Genomic DNA, 19,152 nt, shown 5'->3' with positions numbered 1-19,152 from the left:
TCTGCGAAGTTTACAGCTTCAGCCAGGAGCCCTACGTTACAGGACGAAAAATCTAGAGTCTTCATCGTTTCTGCTATTTCCTGCGTTTGAGAAGGTCGCCTGGCTTCGGGATCACACTAGGCACGGTTGACTATTCTTCGTTGATCAAAAGCAGACAGGCAGCATGGCCTCGCTGTGGGAAAAAATCCTGGACTGGCTTCGAAGGTGAGCACAGGGTTGTTGTTCTCATCCTATGCCCTGTAAAGCAAAGGTTGAGATGCCATCAATCCGCATTGTTATGTACTTTAAGGTCACAGTGCACGAGGAAGCAGGATCAAGGCCAATGATCTAGCGATCTCAATTGTGTTTGTTGGTGCAGCCTCTTCTTCAAGAAGGAAATGGAGCTCTCCCTGATCGGACTTCAGAACGCCGGAAAAACTTCGCTGGTTAACGTCATAGCCACTGGAGCATTCCACGAGGACATGATCCCGACGGTTGGATTCAACATGCGCAAGGTCACCAGGGGTGCTGTCACCATCAAGCTCTGGGACCTTGGTGGCCAGGTGAGAACCCACTCGGTCGGTTACATATCGTCTCTTCGATATCAGAACTGCATGTACATGAGTCGGCTGTGCCTGCTCTGTCCTATCCTGGTCGGCTTTACTGGGGCATTTGACCATGCTCTCTGCCCTTATTCGGCTGGACTGTCTGCGCTGCAGCCGCGTTTCCGAAGCATGTGGGAGCGGTACTGCCGCGGAGTGCAGGCGGTGGTGTATGTGGTGGACTCTGCTGACCACGATGCCCTGGAAAATGCGCGAGTGGAGCTACATGAGCTGCTGTCCAAGCCCAGCCTGGCAGCAATCCCGCTGCTGGTCCTTGGCAACAAAAACGACATGCCCGGCGCGCTCAGCACCACAGACCTCATCGACCGCCTGGACCTGAAGGTGGGTCTCTCTGGCGCCTCTGCAGGCTCCAAATTGCATCATATGTGTCATGTGGATGATGCTAGAGCTAGGGAGGAACTTGGGTCCAGTGTATGAAAGTGCTACGCTCTCTCTTTTAAGCCAGCGATGGGTCCGCACATGAGTGAAGTTCATCTGCAGTCGTTTGTTTCACTTACTGCATCTGCATGATGCACAGATAACAGTTACAATATGTTTCTGATCATCAAGTGAATTTTGACTGTGGTGCAGGCTCTGCGTGAGAGGGAAGTGTGCGTCTACAGCATCTCCTGCAAAAGCCAGAACAACATTGACATCACTCTGGACTGGCTCACAAAACATGCCAAGTCATGAGCTCTGAGGGGGGTGCTTTCTGCCAGGACAGTGTTTGTCCCGCAGTTACTCTACAGCTGTGTCCGCTATGTCTAGGTCTGTCAGATCTCTAGAGGAGTCCTCTTGTATAATTTTTCGCTATCAGGTTCATCGAGTCCAATGCTGTTGACATTAGCAGCTGTATTTCTCCGGAAATGTGGATTGCACTTCTTGTGATCTGGGAGGAATTGGAGAATTTGCCTGTTGCTCTGTATGTTCCAAGACGTTCGCAATGAACATGTATCAGTAGCTACCGGAAAAGAACTATTACATGTACTGTCAAGACGAGGGCACGGGTAGGAGGGAAAAGCTTGCATCTGCATTTCCTGAAGGCTGACATTGTTTGATGTAGACCATCCGACACAAGTCAGAGATTCAAAAGTCAGACTGCAAGCCTTCCACAGGTGATCCTAGCGGCGCGGCCTGGTCAGGCATCTCCTCCGCTGGGCGCGCTGCGCAAAGTGCTCCATGACAGCGCCAAAGCCCGTCACTGCTCTGTGCATGCCCAGGCTCACGCTGGCAAACGCTGTCGGCGGTGGCAGACCTCCCCACCTGCCATGCCACCCAACTCACCACCAAAACTTTTCAGTACTGATGACCGACAAAGTACAACAGCATCAGGCCCCTGATCAGGGCACCATATGATGTCAGAGAAAAAAGATCCCACCTTCCATCACCGCTAAACATATCAGAAGAGACCTGATGCACAGCAGCACCAGGCCCCTGAACCTCCAAAGTCTGCCCATGGTACAATCTGATCACAGCATTCAATCAGGGGCACCTGTTCCCGGCAGCGCCCGTCTGCTGTGGGGATAAGCTCGTGGGGCCCTCCATGCCGGAGGTGGATGCGATCAGGTCATCGTCGTCAAAGTCGCCGTCGTCGTCATCCTCCTCGACCGCCTGCACCGGCGGCCGCCCCTGGCCCCGCCCGCGCCCAGCATCCTCCTGCGCCAGCACAGCACCACAGCCTCACGCTCTGGGTCCCCCTACTTTCCTGCTAAATGATTTTCAAAAATGCCTTTCTAGCAGCCCATCAAAGAATAAAGCAAAAGCATATTCAGAATGGTCCGGCCAACAGCACATGTCATCCACTGGACCCTCAGGTGCCACCTTGACGTGGTGCTAAAACATGAAAGCACTTAATACAAGAAGGTATTTTTGACAATGCATTCGCTGACAGGGAGCCCTCTCAGGCACTGAGACATGGCCAGTGGGGCAGGCGGGCCGGTTGCAGCGCGCACCTCCTTGGCGTCGGGCTTGATGCCGGAGCGGCGCTCGAGGCGGCGCAGGCGGCGCTGCTCCAGCTCCTGGATACGCTTGAGCTTCTTCTGCCAGGACGCCAGCTGCGCCTTGAACACCTCGATGGCCTTGGCCATGTCGGAGCCCGGCCGGCTCTGGAAGGGTAGGTTGTAGGAGCGGTAGATGCGCTCGTAGTTGCGCGCATGCTTCAGCATCTGCTCCCGCACGACTGGGTCGTCCGGGATTGGATGGCACTGCCCCAGCGGCCCTGCGTGGCAGCACACCCACCATCGTGCATGCACGCAGACACCACATTTCATCCGCTGGACTCTCAAGGATGCCAGCATGACCTAGTACTCACGTGAACGTACTTGCAGACTTCTAAATCAGGCAAGCAGTGGACCGCAACAGCGAGGCCAATCCTTGCAGACCTTCTTGCAAGGTGCAGGGCTCTCATGACAGGGCTTTGCACCTCCCAGTGCTTGTGGAGATTGTTGCCAAGCAGGTGCATAACATAAGAGAGGTTGGCAAAGTGCCATGAAAGAAAACAAAGAAGGGTACCTGGGGCGAGGAATTTGGTGTGGTGGGGGTAGTGGAGGGGGTCCTGGAAGGTGGTGATGGGGATGCCCTTGGCGTCCTGCACCGCCATCAGCGTCACGTCGCCGTCCGGCTTGAACTGGAACATGCGCGACCGCGTCAGCACCTCCTCAACCTCCTGCAGTGTGCCCCTGACCCACACACACACATCACTCAGCCTAAGCTTCCCCACAGCATTTCCCACGACCGAGCTTGCAGTCTGCATTGGCCCATAGCGATCCAGCTACCAGGCACTCCAATGCAGCTATCAGAGGCAAGGGGGGACATTTATACACTGGAAAGTGAGAATTAAGACTGATATTCGCGCTGACACAATTAAAGACAGTGACATTGTCCAACCCAGCTCGTAGATAGAGTGTTCAGAGGCAAGGCCCTACAGCTGCTAGCACTTGAGCTTGCAAGTGCTGGGGCCAGGTGAAGAGGAACGGTGAAGATGCTCACTGGACTTCTGGCAGGGGGCAGTAGCGGGAGCTGCCGGAGGAGCCGGCCATGAGGTCCTTCCTCCACAGGCCGTGCTGCATGGTGGCCTTCACCTGCGGCATGGTGCTCTCCCAGGCCTCCGCTGCATCTGCACCCTTAGCAAGCTGCCTGTAGTATGGCTGCATGTCCACGACCGCTCCACACCTGCAACCCAGACACCCTTCAGAAATGTTTAGGTCAAGCTGTTGCTGGCTGTGTTGGCTATTGCTGGTTCTGTTGGAGTAGGGCTCAAAGGCTTGGGATCTCACCCATGGCGTTTGCCCAACAGATACTCGCCACGATAAATCTCTCCATCCATTCCCGTGTGCATTCCAAGACCGTGAGCAAAGCCGAAGGCAAATTCTCCTTCATACCTGCAGAATGCACACGGTTTATGACCCAAGGAAAGGATGCACGTGGGAGTGGAAGTAACGCATTTTTTAAGACGGTGTCTTACTTCTCTCCTCGCTTTGCCCTTTGGAAACCGGCACCAACACCATTTCCGAAGACCATGACACCCTTCCCATGAGGCACGCCCTCTCTTGTAAGGCCTTCGTATCTGCATCAGGTAGAACCAAGATAAAATCAGAATCTGGCCCTATGTCGAGACCAAACCGGCTGATGCTGAGAAATAAGATGATCACCAATTCATAAGAGACGTCTAGGCTTGACTCAATCTGCAACCAATTTACATGACTTCACAACCTAGGATGTGTGTGTATGTGGCAGGGGCCTCACGTTGTTCCGTCGTCGTAGACGACACTCTCCCATTTCAATGCATTCCCTACGAATGGCGCATACGGATGTTGGCTGCCAGCCAAATAATGCTGAGGATCTTTTGGACTATGCCTGTACGCATCGAGACCTTTGCCCACTGCTTTGGGCTCCAACGGATGCCGCTGCTCCTCAGACATCTCGCAAGTTTGCAAGCGTCACGGCACCAAATAGTAGTTTTTGAGCAAGAATGAATTTCCTTTAGTTTCAGGGCCTGCGGCTTATCCGAATCACTTTAGTTCCCTTGGATGGCATCGGTTTGAAAGGGTAAAGGACAGCTGGAAAAGTTCAGCTCGGCCTGTCGGGTCCACTGGCCCAAACTGCTGAAGGGAATGCCTTTCATCAAATTGTTCCGATTGCAACGTGTTACTCCTTGAAAAAGGTCACAAGCTATAGCTTGAACTGGGTGGTGCACTGGTACACTGTACTACAGGTAGTACCAGTACTAGTGCACCATGCATGTGGGCCATATTGGCAATATATATATGGCCCACATTGTACAGTGTGGCATGGCGGCCGGGCCGCCGTGCAGCATCATGCATGATCATGATGCCTAGGTTCGAGCTCGGGCCGTGCTAGATTGTCGCATGGCCATGGCGGCCATCATGTTGATCATGCTAGGATTCAAGAAATCATGAATGACCACTTTGACAAGTGCAGCTGTATGTTCGACTAATTTAGCAATAACGGTACATGTGCAGATAACCAATATTGGACTGCAATCGCAAGCTCGTTAGATTGCAAAACCCCGTGACTGAGGAAAACCGGATCCATTGGCACACAAATTTGGCCTTAAAGTATGGCATCTTAACCAAAGCATCCAGCCAAGTGAGTCTGGTACACACCGACCAGGATTCCTGCAATGCAGTTGCACGCACGTATGTGCAGGCAACATTACTCTACAAGTTCAACGATTCTGGGAACCAGCACCAGGAGCATTCCTGCCTGCAGGCAGCAGCCATCCATGCATGAAACGTTTCATCAATTGAGCCTGGCCCTAGGATTTCGCGCTGACGCGAGAAGAGGCGCTGGCGCCTTCCGCTTGGCAGGCTGAGTTCCTGTCAAGCTCTGCCTTCTGGAAGCCTGCACAGCAACTTCTCCATTTTGAGCACCCTTCAAATTACGGCAAGGCTCCAGGCAGAGGTGGAAATTCAGAGAAGCCTTCGCTACCTGCTTCAATTTTCCAGGCAGCACAGGAACGAGCATTCTCCACTATAACCCGCACAGTCCTTGTTTGTCAATCTCGCTCCCTGCCTCAGTCATCTTCCTCGTAGAGCTTTGCTCTTTATGACATGATCATTACATATACAGTCCAGCAAGGCTGGCATGTTTGCTGAGAGATGGGATGCTGTGAAGCGTCACCTGTGCAGTGGCGGCAGAGGAAGAGGGCGCCTCGCAGCCGGCCCGTTCGACATGCCGCTTTGCTCCGCCGCGCGCAGCGGTCTCGCAGGAGTTGACCTTGGCGGCAAAGCGAAGGGAGCACAGCGTCTCCTGCAGCGAGGGCGCCTCCGGGTTGACGTTCACAAACATCAGCGTCTTGCCGCTCCCGCCCAGGCACGGCTGCGCTCGGCACAGCCCACTTCTAAACATTGTGCACACGGCCGCAGCTCTGTCAAGATTTTACTTACCACACCCAGGCGCATCGTACTGGGACTAGGTCAAGGAGCTGATTACTTCCAGCGTTTGGGCAATGCATGGGGCAGTTTTGAGGTACGTATTCTGTATGCCACTGGACCGTAATGACCACCTCGGCCTGCTCTGCATGAAGGCACATGACAGCAAAAGGCAGTGCATCTCAATAAGCAACTCAGCTTGTGGGGAGCTGGCTGGTGCAGCAGAATCGAAGCAGGAGCGGCGACCTGAAGGAGGTGGGTGAGTTTGGAGTTGCGGTAGGGGACGTGGGCGCTCTTGGAGGCGAGCGCGGCAAACACGTCGCCCAGGCTGCTCAGCGACTTGTTGATGGAGCAGGCCTCCTTCTGCCGCTGGCCCTCCGCCTGAGACCGGTTCAGACGCTCGCTGCACCCCAGCCAACTCAACCAGTCAGCCCCCGCCTTTGCTGACAGGTATTTCTTCGGCAGTAAGATCTCAATTGCATCACGTGTGATACCCTTTGCTTAGGCAGACTCGAATAAGAGGCCAGCACGCTGCTCAATATGTTCATGTTACCACATTGCAGCTTCCTTTGCAGGGCATGGCACGTCCTTGATTTTGCCTGGGCTGTGGTGTGCATCTGGCACAGACATACCAACATTATTGGCTCCTGCAGGCCTTGAGCGCATTTTCAAAAGCAAGTTTGATAAAAAATGCGCACCTGCCAGCGAGGTCCACGAGGTTGAGCGCGCCGCGGAGGGTGGTGGCCGAGGCGGCGTGCCGGCCGGTGATGTTGAGCATGAAGACGGAGTGGGAGCGCGATGACACTGCGTTCATGGCCGTGGCCTCGCACGCGCGCGCCTGCGCCGCCTTGCGCACCAGAGCTGCCGCCGCGTCAGTGGTTGTGATGCGCACAGTTGTCGCGCCTGCAACCTGCGTGTGGCCGCCTGGAGCCACAGGCACGTATCAAGTGGTTGTCATCTGGATTATCATGTTGCTGAAGTCGAGAAGGGGACAGGCATGGCAGATGCAGGCATCAGAGGATGCTTTCGCGGGTACCTGACCCTGCCTGTGAAATGTTGCATGCATTGACAATACGACCAATTGCCACATTAGGGCCAGTCCCCCTGTGTTGTTTTCGACCAGCCAACCTGAAATGCACTCCTCTTCTTGGCTCCCATTGCACAGCCATCTGCCAGCCAGGTGCAGAGTTTCAGAGGCTTGTCAGCCGGATGAGTACATGCGCGCACCTGCGACGCCGTGCTTGACCGCATTCTGGTCGGTGATCTTGCCGGCGTCACGGCCCTTGCCGTCCGCCAGCAGGTCCTTGAAGGTCTCGTTGTACACCTCGATGAAGCTGGCCTCCAGCTCGTACACCCACCCCTGCTCCTTCAGCCGCTCCACCTCGTCCAAAATCTGCACATATTAAACGGACCCTTTCACATTGTCTGGTTGCACAGCACATGTCTTTGACTAGCATAGTCCATAATTCTGGCTTGTGCAGTAACAGCAGGGGTGGCGCGTGAACAACACCTTCAGTATTGCGCGCGGGATGATTCCCTGGGCGTCGGGGCCTTTGCTGCCCTGCATCGTGTGGGTCTTCCCGGCGCCTGTTTGCCCATAGCTAAATAGGCACACCTGCACACCCGCCAACCCGCCAGACTTAGTTCTTATGCCCGAGCAGACTTAACTATCATGCGTCTATGCGACACACAACATGCACTAGAAGTCACTGTGATGCTTCAATGCAGCACACACCTTGCATGTGAAGTGACTTTCATGATTCAACACGCTGCACATCTGGCAGTAGAAGTGATCGGTGTTACGCTTCAGTACGCACACAGACACGGCAACAACGACCAGAGAAAGTTCACAGCAGGCCCACCTTGAAGCCGTCGAGCGCACTCTGCACCAGCTCGGAGACCTCCTGGAAGACCTCGGCCTGGGTGCTCTGCGGCCCAAACACGCGGTCGAAGGTAAAGCCCTGGTCCTTGCCCTCCGCAAACAGCCGCACCGACGCGCCGTCGCCACCCAGAGTCAGCGCGCTCGCCGGGTGCGGCTTCACCCTGCTGAATACCCGGATCTGCGCCACCACAGCAACGTGAGCTTCTTGTTTGATGCAACATATTGCATACTTGCACCCCTGCATAGGCAATCAAATGCATGCAGGCCGGCCGGCATGGAGCAACACCATTGCAGCCAGCACTTTGCCTTTTAGAATGCTGCCAAATATCATCGAGGACACATGTGGCTGTTGCATCATGCTGTTCCACCTTCCATGCGGCAACCACTTCACAGGTGGCAATTTGCAAGGTGCGGTATAGTAATCACTACGCTCTTATTGAGGGTGAAGGGAAGCATGTGGTGAGCTTGCGGTCATTAAGAGTGTGGGCGCTCACGTTGCCGCGCAGCTCCACGAGCTGGTTGTGCAGCTCGCGGCGCTGGGCGGTGCTCTCCGCGATGGCGGCCTCCAGGTTGGCCACGCGCCTGATTAGGCGGCCCAACATCTCCGCCTGATCCACGCTGCCCGTCCCTATCGCGTCCTGCAGCGCCTCCATCTCCCCTGCGCAACAACCACCCCTCCATCTCATTTTCCCCCTGTCATGCTGCTATAGTGACTTGCCACGTCAAAGTGAGGCAGCTTGGGGAAGGTGTGAGCAATACGCCCTGGTGCCCTCCTTCCCTACCGTGCAGAGATTCTCCCCCGAACTGCATCAGAACAAAGGCAGCCTCCACATGATGGCTGCTATACTTGCTACATCAAAGTGCACCTGCAGGCTTCTAGAAAGTTTGGGAAGAGGTTGAATCCGGCGTCTTTCACAACATGTCAGCAAATGTGGGCTCCTTATGAAGCCTAATCAACGGAGCTGAACACGCAATGTTTTGCCAGGCCACGCAGATACACTAGTAAAGAATTGTGGTGCAAGGAGTGCAGGGCTGCAGGGCCGTGCCTTCCAGGCGCGCGAGGCGGGCGGCCTTCTGGGAGGCGTCGTGCATGAGCGCCTCGTGGGCGGCCGCCTCCACCTGAGCCTGCGAGCGAACCTCTGCCAGCTCGGCCATTGCCGCCTGAGCCTCCGCCTGCCCCTGCTTGCCCCGCGCCTCCGCTGCCTCCACCTGCAAAGAGACGACTGAGTTCTCAAAGCACTGTTACCAAGACAGGCGCTTGGCAAGTGTGCAAGGGGCAACAGTTGGCAGTTTGCGCGTCTTCAATAAGGAATTCCTCCAAGAAATTTGAGAGTGATAATTGCAACAGCGCCCCTGCAGAGCAGGGTTTGGAGAGATCAAGGCTCAATTATACGGGGCCTGTTTTGTGCGGCCCGTTTATCAGCATGCCACAGTGTTGCATTGCTGGCGTACAGATCTCAGACTTGCCCAGGTACCCAGCTGCTAAAGAGTGGTAGGGACGACAGGGAAAAGGCGGACCTGAGAGCGGAGCGAGTGCTGCTCCGAGTGGGCGGCGGCCAGCTGGCTCTCCACCAGAGCCTTCTGCTCAAGCGCGGTGCCCAGCCCCGATTTGAGCTGCGCCTTCTCTGCCGCCAGCTGCGCCTCTCGCTCCAATGCCGCATCACGCGCACCCTGCCCACACGCCACATCAGCTTTCTTGGTATAAATCACCTTTTTGCTCACAGCTGCTCTAGTGGGTAGACCGCCACCAGGGGGTGGTAAAGTTTGCTGCAGAAGCCAAGTAGATTCCGATGCCAGAAGAGCACTTATTAATTTCCTGCACTTATATAAGTTCTGACTGATGAGGTGCAACAGGTTGGTGTGACTCTTTGTATTTAATAAATCTGCAGACTGGATGCTCCCCATACTACAGTGCAGCAATGTTGCATGAAAATTTAGCAGGGGCAGGACCACACCTGCAGAGAGGCGCGTTCAGACTCCCAGGCCTGGCTGGAGCTGGCTTGGGCCGCGTGCGCTTCCTGCAGGCGCTGCGAAGCGGCCTCAAGAGCGGCCGCGCGGGCGTCGCACTCCGCGGCCAGCGCTGCGCTGCGCTCCTGGGATGCGCCGCAGTCCCGCCGGAGTGCTGCGCAGTCGGCCTCGGCCGCCTCGCACCGGGCCAGCTGCGCCAAGTAGTCCGAGGACAGCTGCAGAGTCAAGGGTGACTGTCATTACAGCTGTAATTGTACATGTTGGTTGGATCTCGAAGGTGGTTGCTTTGATGAGTGCTTTGGAGTTCTCGTGCAGTGCCAAAAGGAGATGAGTGAGGATAGGGGGCGAATTTGAGATATTGCGGCTATGAGAAGGCTGACCTGCTTGTGATGGACCACTAGGTCCTGCTCTTTGCTCCTGGTGGCTTCCAGTGCCTCCACCGCCTGGTCCAACCTCTGCAATGCATTCGCAATAGTCTCAAAACATTCAAAAGCAAAGCAGAAACCTTTTCAGAACTGGCTGGAAATAGACAAATGGACATGCGTCTAAAATGTGGTAAATTCCCCACCTGCTGCACTGAAGATAGCTGTTCCTCGACAGCTGCCGCCCTTGCTGCCGCCGCCTCCTTGGCTTCTTGGGCAGCGCCAACCTCCGCCTGCACAAGGATAACCTCTGTCCAGAGAGCAACTCAGCAATGCAAAAGACCTGGTCACCAAAGCCCAGAGGAATGAAATATAGCCACGACAGGAAAATGATGTGGGAGTGCCTGTCAGGGGGCTGGGCACCTGCAGCCGGGCCTGTGCGCGCTCGGAGGCCTCCTGCACGGCGGCCAGCTGGCGCATGGCGGCCCCGTGGTCGACCTGCAGCTCCCTCAGCTGCTGCCCAGTCTCGCGCTTGACCCCCTGCGCCATGCTCTCCAGCTCCGATCGAGACGCCACAGCCCTGCCGCATGCGCACAGACGTCAAAGTGATGGGACTACATTGATGGAACACGTCAAAGTTCAAGACTAGATTGAGAGTCTGGCAAAGCATCAAGAGGGGCAGTCGGCTATACGTGAGGCTGCGTCCAACACCCAGAAGGCGCCAGCAAAAGGCATCAGATGTGCTGGATGAAGGAGGGTTTGGATGAGGCATAGTCTATTTAACGAGCCTCAAAATCATGTAAGATACCACGGTGGTGGCAAGAAGGGGCAAAGGGGGCAGTTTGGGGCGCACAGTCTGGCTTCCTCGCGGGCTCGGTCCCGCTCGCTCTCCATGCGCTCCAGCTCCCGCTTCAGGCAGCTCAGCTGCAGGGCACCCCATCAGCTCACGCTTCCAGCAACCATGCATCAATATTCTCACAAGACCCATACATCTTATAGTCCTGGACCCACGTCTTGAGTCGAGAAGCTCAGGGCTTGAGTATCGTCTTCACATCATGAGAAAGTTTCTGCTCCAGCTGTGCGCACCTCTGACTTGTAGGTGTCCAGGTCGGTGTGCCAGGAAGCGGCGGCGCTCTTGTGCTGAGCGGCCACCTGCGCTGCATCCCGCTGCGCCGCTGCCAGCTCCCTCTTGTGATTGGCTGCTGCAGAGTCCCTCGCCAGCTCCAGCGACTCCACCTGCGCCCACATGGCATGAGCAGAGCTGCTGACTTTCTGATGCATGTGTGCCGACCAGGTGACACCTGGATGATCACTGCCAATGTCTAAAAGGTCGAGCTGGCACCTTCAGTTCCAGCAAAGTTACGTTGAGAGAGAAAAGGGGCAGCAGGCCTGACCTGCTGCCTGGCTTCCTTCTCAAACTTCACGCAGGTCTCTATAAACGAGCGTGTCCTTGTGGACATCTGGGTCAAGCACCTTCTCAGAAGCTTCACAAGACCTGCGCTCCAGATGCACAAATTAACCCCTTTGTTCAATTGACACTGACACTGACAGTCCAACACTGACAGGGATGCAAGGAATTTTGATGGCTGCAAGGATCACCTGCGAGCTCAGCAATGCGAGTTTCGGCCGTGGCGCCGTCTTTGGTGCGCTTCAGCTGCATAGTGAGGCCGCGCTCGCACAATTCTGCAAAGGTGGAGTCGCTGAAGAGCTCCTCCGCCGCCTGTGCCAGGCTGGGAGTCTCCCATTGCCCAGCTGCCTCGAAGCAAATCTCACTGAAGCTGCTTCGCTCTGCTGCCGTGGAGCTTCTGGCATTCTCTCTTGTGATCGGCTGTAGAACCCTTCCTTGAGATGGATTGGATGCTTGCGCTGCGGCTGGGGCGCTGCTGGGTGGCAGGTCTGTTGCACCTCTGGTGGAGGAGCTCTCAAGAAGCTGTGCACTTTCCCTTTTGAGGGCCTGCAGACGAGCTATGATGGAGGACCCTGACGGGGAGGTGGAGGTCAGGAAGGGTTTCGGAGCCTTTAGCTCGCTGCCAGGCCCTGCAAGTGAGGCCCTGAAGCTCTCACGCTTGAGCTCAGCGAAGTCTCCTTGCAGGCCTGCCAATTCTTGTTCCATCGTGTTGCTCCAGTCTTCCTTCACGTCCACCTTCTTCCGAGAGCTGACCGTCGCTTTTAAGTAACCTGGCACTGGCCTGGTCCCACCTGTGTCTTTCCTGTTCTCTTTGTTGGCTGCTACGATTCTTTCCTGGGCTCTGTCCGTTGGCTGTTTCTTGGCCGCCTGCTTCACCTGGAGTCTGTTTTCTACAGCTGAAAGTGGCTTGAGTACATTCTTCTTCTCTTTTTGGGCGAATGGCTGCAATTCTGTCTTCGCAAACTTATGCATCGAGACCAACGGTCATAGAGACATAATTCCTGCCTAACGTTTTGATCCGCAAATTTTCTGAACTGCTACGCATTTGCATGGCATCTTAATACAAAATTTCCTTTGGAGGACACCATAACAAGGGGTTGGCACGCCTTTGGCTGGCGTGGGATGAATTTGGAAATGGGCACTCTTGAGCCTAATTTGGCGAGCCAGCAAGGTGTCGAGAAACCCTATCATATCAGAAAGTTGCAAATTTGGTGTGAGAAGTTGGATCGTTGCGATTTGTTGGTTTGTTCGAAGAACAGGTTGATCACAGAGTTTTATGTGTACCAAAGGGCAACATGATAGGTATCTACTGAGCATTTGATCAAATTTGGGAGATGCTACATGCCGCAGATGGGCCATGGTGTGCATAAATACCACAAATCGACCGCTAATCAGACTCTTTGGTCCTAAAAAAGAAGTCACTGGCAATGCCTATCGAATTCACTTGCCTGGATCCTTGGAAGACTGGCTCACTCATAGGGGGCTACCACCTCAGAAGGTGCCAAAGATGTTCCTGTACATCTAATCATACACTTATGGTTTGCATGACGCATTGGTGACTCTTCATCGGAACGTAGTGATCTAACACTGCCTTGTCCGACTCAGGTTGCCATCAGCCATGAAATACCTGAAGGCAGGGGCTTGGTGGCGACCCGGCGCGTGAGGAAGCATGAGAAGCTCCTCAATGTTCCTGCCCAGCTCCTGCTGACTGCTGATGTGGCCCTTCAGCACTCAGCATATGGAGGCCTGCTTGAGAGCTGTGGAGTCCCAGCCTGGAGCGTGCTGGCAACATTCCTCGCTGAGACAAGACGGCAGCCCGAGGGCGATAAAAATGTGTGGGGTCAATATGTGGATGCGCTTCCATCGCAGACTGGCTGTGTTCTAGAATGGGCCTCAGAAGAGGCAAGTTCCCGTTCCTCCCTCCGTGCACACATGTGGCTCACAGATGCTGAAGGAAGTCCTGACACCGAAGCATGCGTGCTCATGTGCAGGTGGACTTGTTGCGGGGGACCGCAGCTATGAGGGCTGCAGATGAGATCATAGCAGCCTGCAGCGCATCTGTTGCAGAGCTTGCGCCCATTCTCAGGGAGTCTGCCTCCATGCCCGGGGGGCCTCTCACAGAGCAGGACCTCAGATGGGGCTTCTCCATGCTCCTGTCACGCCTCATCAGGCTTCCAGGCAAGCAGGATCTTGAGGCCTGTGTGCCGTGGGCGGACCTCCTGAATCACAGCCCCTCTGCCAACTGCTTCTTGGACTGGGACAGCTCTTCCAGCTCAGTGGTCCTGCGCACTGACGGGACTTACCAGCCCGGAGAACAGGCAAACACAGCTCTTAGTCACATTGTTGTATGTCATTGTGGCCTGAGTTCCTCTGGTTGCTGCATGGCTGAGAAGCGCTGGTAACGAGGGGGCTGGTGCATTGGTGCAGGTATATGTGTCCTATGGGCAGAAGTCGGATACGCAGCTGCTGCTGTCCTATGGGTTCATGCCCGCCCCGCTGTCAAACCCGCACAGTGCATGCAACCTCCGCCTGAGCCTCCAACGTGACGATCCCTGCTTTGATGCCAAGAGAGCGCTCCTCGAGGAGGCAGGCCACAGCGCCTGCATGGAGTTCCCACTGCGTCTGGACTCTCTGCCGCAGAAGCTGATCAATTATGCAGCATTTCTCTGCACAGAGGCTCCTGACAGAAGGGTAAGCACTGCACAATGGAACATCTCTGGCAGCACGTGGCGTAGTGAGTTTTAAGTTTTAACAATGCAGGGGGTTGGTGGGCTTGATGATTCTTTCCTCTAACGACTGTGAGCAAATTCTGGATCCTGAGGACAGTGTGCACTGCCTGCAGGTGGTCTCGCAGATTGACCAGACAGGCGTCGTCGATGGTTCTGCCAGAAAGGGTGCCATAAATCTCATCACCAAGGAGTGCAAGGTAGCTCTGACAGCGATCCCTGCCACGCTAGCAGCCGATCAGGAGGCTCTGAATAACATAATGGCGCAGCTTGCTGGGAAGGATATTTTGAACGTGACATCTTTGCAGAGGAGAGCAGACATTCTCAAAGTCAGGATCAACGAACGCAAGATCCTCAACAAGAACTTGTTCACTTTGCGCCGTCAGATTTTAACAACTTGAACAGTTGCATTGTGCGAATACTTTGAACAGGAATCTGTCCCCACATTTCTCAGAGACTCCTCTTGGTATTCTGAGAGTTCTGTGAAACATGGAGCAAGATTGCTATGGCTTAAGTCTTGAGTGGATTCCAGAGTCTGAAGTGTGTGGGCAATCATTTGCTTTGGCCGAGGAGGAAAGCTACATCCTTACAAATCATCACGCTGAGAAATTCTCTTGTGCGCTGGCAAATGTACCTTAATTGTCTTTGTGCCCTATAGGCGCCACAAATAGCGAGCTAGTCTGCCAGTGGCGCCGTACCATTCTGACTGGCGCCAGTGCACTTGCACGCATGTAAATAGACCTCATAGATGAGTCATTGGTGATGGGTGTAAGCTTTTGAAGGGGTGGCCCAGGGAAAATGTGCTGATTTGCACCTTTTTTGTGCGTGTGACATGCATGCATGCACCATCATGATGATGTGACATCTGGATCTTTGGCCGGCCCTGTACAATCGGGGCGGCCGCCGCGGCCCCAGCATCCTAGCTAGGATCCATCAGGATGGCAGCTCTACATGAAGTGCTGCTGCCCTCAACCTGGGAATGTGGGCCACCAGGGGAACACTGATCTAGTAAGTTCGCCTCTTACCTCAGACCGTCCAGCTTCGAAATGGAGGGAAGCCATCTGACCTGGACAAGATGAGGCCACGCTGGCACTAAGATTGAAGGTTGTACCAGAAGTGTCGAGGTACTTCCTGGCAATGTTCTTCCTTTCCAGTGCTGTAAGCACACACTTCATCTCACCATAGCACTTAAAGTTTGTAACGTGCTTGGCACTGAAAAGGCAACGTGCTACGCTTTTACACAAAGCATAGTAAATCGCTCTGTGAGCTTGCTTGTCTCTCACAGACTCATTATGTCGGTATGTAGCACAAGTGGGAGATCCATCAGCTCGATGACTCTGCCTTGTCGAATGCATTATAGCAGGCCAAATATTTATTCGGAGAGGCGCCTTGCGCCGCTCCTGTCAAGGCAGAGTCTTTCGCAGATCGAGCTGTGCACCCTTATCGCATCATGCGGGAACTTGTCTAGAAGCAAAAGACGAAAGTTGGCAAAATTAATTGCCCGTGCGCAACCGAAGATAGCTCCAATGGAAGGTACAGGGCACCTTGCAGCATTCTCTACACCGTTGCCCAGGTCACTTGGACGTCTTTTAATCGAGTACTGCACTTCATCTTGTCTTTCGGAGCTGGCATGAATTTCAACATCACTGCTGTGGTGCAGAAGCACCTCCTCTTAGCCAGGAAGGTCTCAGCATCGGGAAGCTGAAGAGCAGGGGCAGTCCACCGGCAGCCACGCCATCGCCTGTGAAGGTGGTATGGAATCGCGTGCTGAGGCAGCTCTCATCCCTGCCGCTTGCAATCGGAGAGCTGGCGGTCATTGCCCTTTTCTCTGCCATCGGCACAGTCATAGAGCAGAACAGATCTCTGGCCTACTACATGAAGGTGCTCACCTTTTCAACCTCGCCTCCTCTGTCGCTCAGTGTATCGCCTGGTTTGCAATGCTGCTCTCTATTACTTTGGTGCGCTGAAATACTGACCATGCATGTTGTGCAGAACTACCCGGATGGTCCGGACAAGGTGATTGGCTTTGTGGACTGGCAGCTGATCAAGGCCCTGCAGTGGGACCACATCTACTCAGCCAACTACTTTCTGGCCCTCATGGCACTACTGGCTGCATCTCTGGCAGCATGTACCTCCACTCGCCAGTGGCCCATGGTCAGAGTGGCGCGCCGGTGCGCAGTACCAGCCTTTTCGCCACTCCCAACAAAAGTTGCACTTTCAATGGGCCGGGAGATGTTTATTCTCTTGATCCACTATATTTACACCGTGAAGGCTGCCTCTCGCCATTCTTGGCGCTTGCACTGCCTTGTGCGTCTCGCATTCTCCCCTGGTGAAAACGATGTTGCACTCTGCATCATTGCAGGGTTGATATTCTTTGAGAGGGACGGGGAGGGTGTGCTGTGGTGACAAATGCTGACAGCATGTGTTGAATTGCGGCAGGTGGCGTTTTGCACAGACACCAGAGCGAGTGTATGCGATGGCAAAGGAGGGCACTGCAGCGGCGCTGCCGAACGCGGATGTGCGTTTGATGGGGCAGGCGCTGCAGCAGAGCGGCTACCAGGTGTTCTTGAGGGACGGCAGCCTTTACGCCTTCAAGGGCCTGGCCGGCAAGCTGGGGCCCATCGGAGTCCATGCTGCCATGCTCCTGGTCATGGCAGGTGCGTCGCAAGTGCACCCTCCTTATGCCCTCAGGAAACACATTGTGCTGATCTGAAGGTCCTGAGATGACAATGAATGTGGCATCCTTGTCTCTGCTTGCAACCATTCAAGGCGCATGGCAGGCCTGTCTAGCATGTGATGGCATGTGCTTAAAGGCATTGTGTGCATGTGCAGGGGTGACGTATGGTTGCTTGGCTGGGCTCAAGGGGACAGCAATGGTGCCAGAGGGGGGGGACTTCATCTTTTCGCAGGCGCTGTCGCCCAGGAGCGCCCTTGCGCGGCAGCCGCGGGGCGCGGCCGCCATGCTGCACGTGAATAGCTTTGACGTGAAGTACCGCGAGGACGGCAGCGTGGACCAGTTCGTGAGCGACCTCAGCGTGTTTGACGGCCAGGGGCGCGAGCAATTGCGCAAGTCCATCTCCGTCAACGACCCCCTGCGCTACCAGGTGCCTTACCCCTGCATGCGTCCATGCCATTCCCTTTCCAAAGGAGACCAGTGCTTAATTCTCTCAATTCACATCAAAGCAATGACACCTCATCATTTGCCTGAGCAGAATACTCTGCAACTGCAGATCTAGAGAGATTGAGCAGGAATGTTTTGAGTGTGATGGCATGCGTAACATGCATGTGGCCTGCGCGCAGGGTATCACGGCGTACCAGACGGATTACAGCATGGCGGCCCTCACAGTGCGTGCTCCAGGGTCCCCGCTGCAGCCGGCCGACGGCAGCGCCTTCAACCTTCCCATGGCCTCCCTCGACGGCAAGCCAGGTACCCTTGCTCCGCCACCCATGCCACCGCATCAACCAAGCTTGATTACCGTACATTTTCTGTGCGCGCTGTGTTGACAGGCGGGTTGAGTGAGCTGTGCAGGGGTGAAGGGCAAGCTCTGGGCGACGTTCGTGCCGATGGAGCCGCCTCCGGCCGACCTGAGGAGCACCAAGCCGCGGGGGGTGTCCATTGTTGCGCGAGACTTCCAGACGGTGGCTCTGTACAAGATGGACGGCACCTTTGCCGGCATCAGACGGCCCGGCTCTCAGAAACCTATCGAGGTGATCACCATCACTGCTTCTAAGAGACTGGCTGATAGTGGCTCATTCCTGCAATTCATGTGTGCACACGCAAAGGCAGCCTTCACCTGCAGTTTGTCTGCAGATGCAAGTTGCCTCTCTTGACAGGAACAGCGTGTGGCAATAACATGTTACTAGTGCCCGAAGGAGTGCAAAGTCTCACATGTCCTGAACTGCGCAGGTGGATGGCATGACAATAATCGTTGATGACATAGTGGGGAGCACAGGCCTGGAGCTCAAGGTGGACCCTGGAGTGCCATATGTCTACGCTGGCTTTGCAGGTCAGTCAATTGCTTCCTTCATTCTCTTTTGGCATCTCATGTTCAACCCTTGATGTCTGATACCTGCAGAATGAGGTACCTGGGAAGTTCAGGGTGTACTGTCACAATGCGTGATTACAAACTTACTGCACACAGGGCTCATGATCACCACATTGGTGAGCTACCTGTCACATTCCCAAATCTGGGCTCTGCAAGAAGGTTCCCTGCTGCACGTGGGCGGGCGCAGCAACCGCGCCACTGTCACCTTTGCCCTGGAGCTGGATGATCTGATGAACAGCATCCCAGAGCAGCGCCCATCTGTTGAAGCACAGCGCACAATAGCTGAGAATTAGAGCCGCTTGATGGAATAATGTCGAATTAATCAGTATTCTTTAGACTGCCGGTCCAGGTACGGTGCTTCTGAGAGTTGTACAATCTAAACTGGCCCATTTGTACTGCTCATGAGCACATGCATGGATATGACTTTTGTCCGAGGTGATCGGTCTATACTGCAGAACAGCCTGGAGACAGCTTTGCTAGAGAGTCCACATTGAAGGATTTGTGAGAAGTAATCAAGCTAGAAATTATTGCTCTCTGGATACTGGCCAGCGTGATTGTATCAATATTGACTTTGAGAGATGATTTAGGTGCAGTGCTGCCAAAAAAATGCTTCCATTGGAGCAACACCTCACACATCAACAAAATCTGAGTTTGGAATCGTAGAATCAAGAGAAAAGAATTGTAAATTGTAAAGTAGATTTGATCAACTTGTGTTACACTGAGCCCTGTCTTGGCTCTGCTCAATACATTATCCAACATAACTGCGCTGTCTGCTTCCAACATCCA

General features: G+C 54.7%; 5 protein-coding genes across 5 annotated transcripts; 2 read left to right on the top strand and 3 right to left on the bottom strand.

The window, feature by feature from the left end:
• Positions 1-163: 163 nt before the first annotated feature.
• On the top strand, positions 164-1,274 carry COCSUDRAFT_35801 (P-loop containing nucleoside triphosphate hydrolase protein; the record flags this gene model as incomplete). The annotated part of the gene is made up of 4 exons (XM_005649929.1): positions 164-204; positions 359-542; positions 699-923; positions 1,173-1,274. The coding sequence occupies 4 exons, from the start codon at positions 164-166 to the stop codon at positions 1,272-1,274; spliced, it is 552 nt and encodes a 183-aa protein (XP_005649986.1).
• Positions 1,275-2,063: 789 nt separating this feature from the next.
• On the bottom strand, positions 2,064-3,733 carry COCSUDRAFT_83634 (hypothetical protein; the record flags this gene model as incomplete). The annotated part of the gene is made up of 4 exons (XM_005650114.1): positions 2,064-2,237; positions 2,534-2,799; positions 3,093-3,259; positions 3,570-3,733. The coding sequence occupies 4 exons, from the start codon at positions 3,731-3,733 to the stop codon at positions 2,064-2,066; spliced, it is 771 nt and encodes a 256-aa protein (XP_005650171.1).
• Positions 3,734-5,660: 1,927 nt separating this feature from the next.
• Positions 5,661-8,458, bottom strand: COCSUDRAFT_13773 (kinesin-domain-containing protein; the record flags this gene model as incomplete). The annotated part of the gene is made up of 7 exons (XM_005649928.1): positions 5,661-5,921; positions 6,221-6,377; positions 6,673-6,898; positions 7,202-7,367; positions 7,485-7,589; positions 7,837-8,034; positions 8,351-8,458. 7 exons carry the CDS (start codon positions 8,456-8,458, stop codon positions 5,661-5,663), a joined length of 1,221 nt encoding a protein of 406 aa, XP_005649985.1.
• Positions 8,459-8,855: 397 nt separating this feature from the next.
• Positions 8,856-12,299, bottom strand: COCSUDRAFT_61657 (hypothetical protein; the record flags this gene model as incomplete). Its single annotated transcript, XM_005649927.1, has 10 exons — positions 8,856-9,065; positions 9,375-9,527; positions 9,812-10,039; positions 10,205-10,279; positions 10,393-10,479; positions 10,610-10,766; positions 11,040-11,110; positions 11,273-11,422; positions 11,581-11,681; positions 11,786-12,299. The coding sequence occupies 10 exons, from the start codon at positions 12,297-12,299 to the stop codon at positions 8,856-8,858; spliced, it is 1,746 nt and encodes a 581-aa protein (XP_005649984.1).
• Positions 12,300-12,853: 554 nt separating this feature from the next.
• Positions 12,854-18,659, top strand: COCSUDRAFT_46714 (ResB-domain-containing protein; the record flags this gene model as incomplete). The annotated part of the gene is made up of 13 exons (XM_005649926.1): positions 12,854-13,092; positions 13,200-13,496; positions 13,586-13,795; positions 14,022-14,285; positions 14,437-14,701; positions 15,981-16,201; positions 16,313-16,491; positions 16,760-16,977; positions 17,153-17,424; positions 17,621-17,747; positions 17,850-18,028; positions 18,228-18,327; positions 18,463-18,659. Exons 1-13 carry the CDS (start codon positions 12,952-12,954, stop codon positions 18,657-18,659), a joined length of 2,670 nt encoding a protein of 889 aa, XP_005649983.1. The 5' UTR covers positions 12,854-12,951.
• Positions 18,660-19,152: the final 493 nt, after the last annotated feature.

Source organism: Coccomyxa subellipsoidea, assembly GCF_000258705.1.
Source record: "Coccomyxa subellipsoidea C-169, whole genome shotgun sequence".
NCBI lineage: Eukaryota > Viridiplantae > Chlorophyta > Trebouxiophyceae > Coccomyxaceae > Coccomyxa > Coccomyxa subellipsoidea.
The sequence above is the reverse complement of the archived record's forward strand: the minus strand, read 5'-3'. Positions and strand labels throughout refer to the sequence as shown.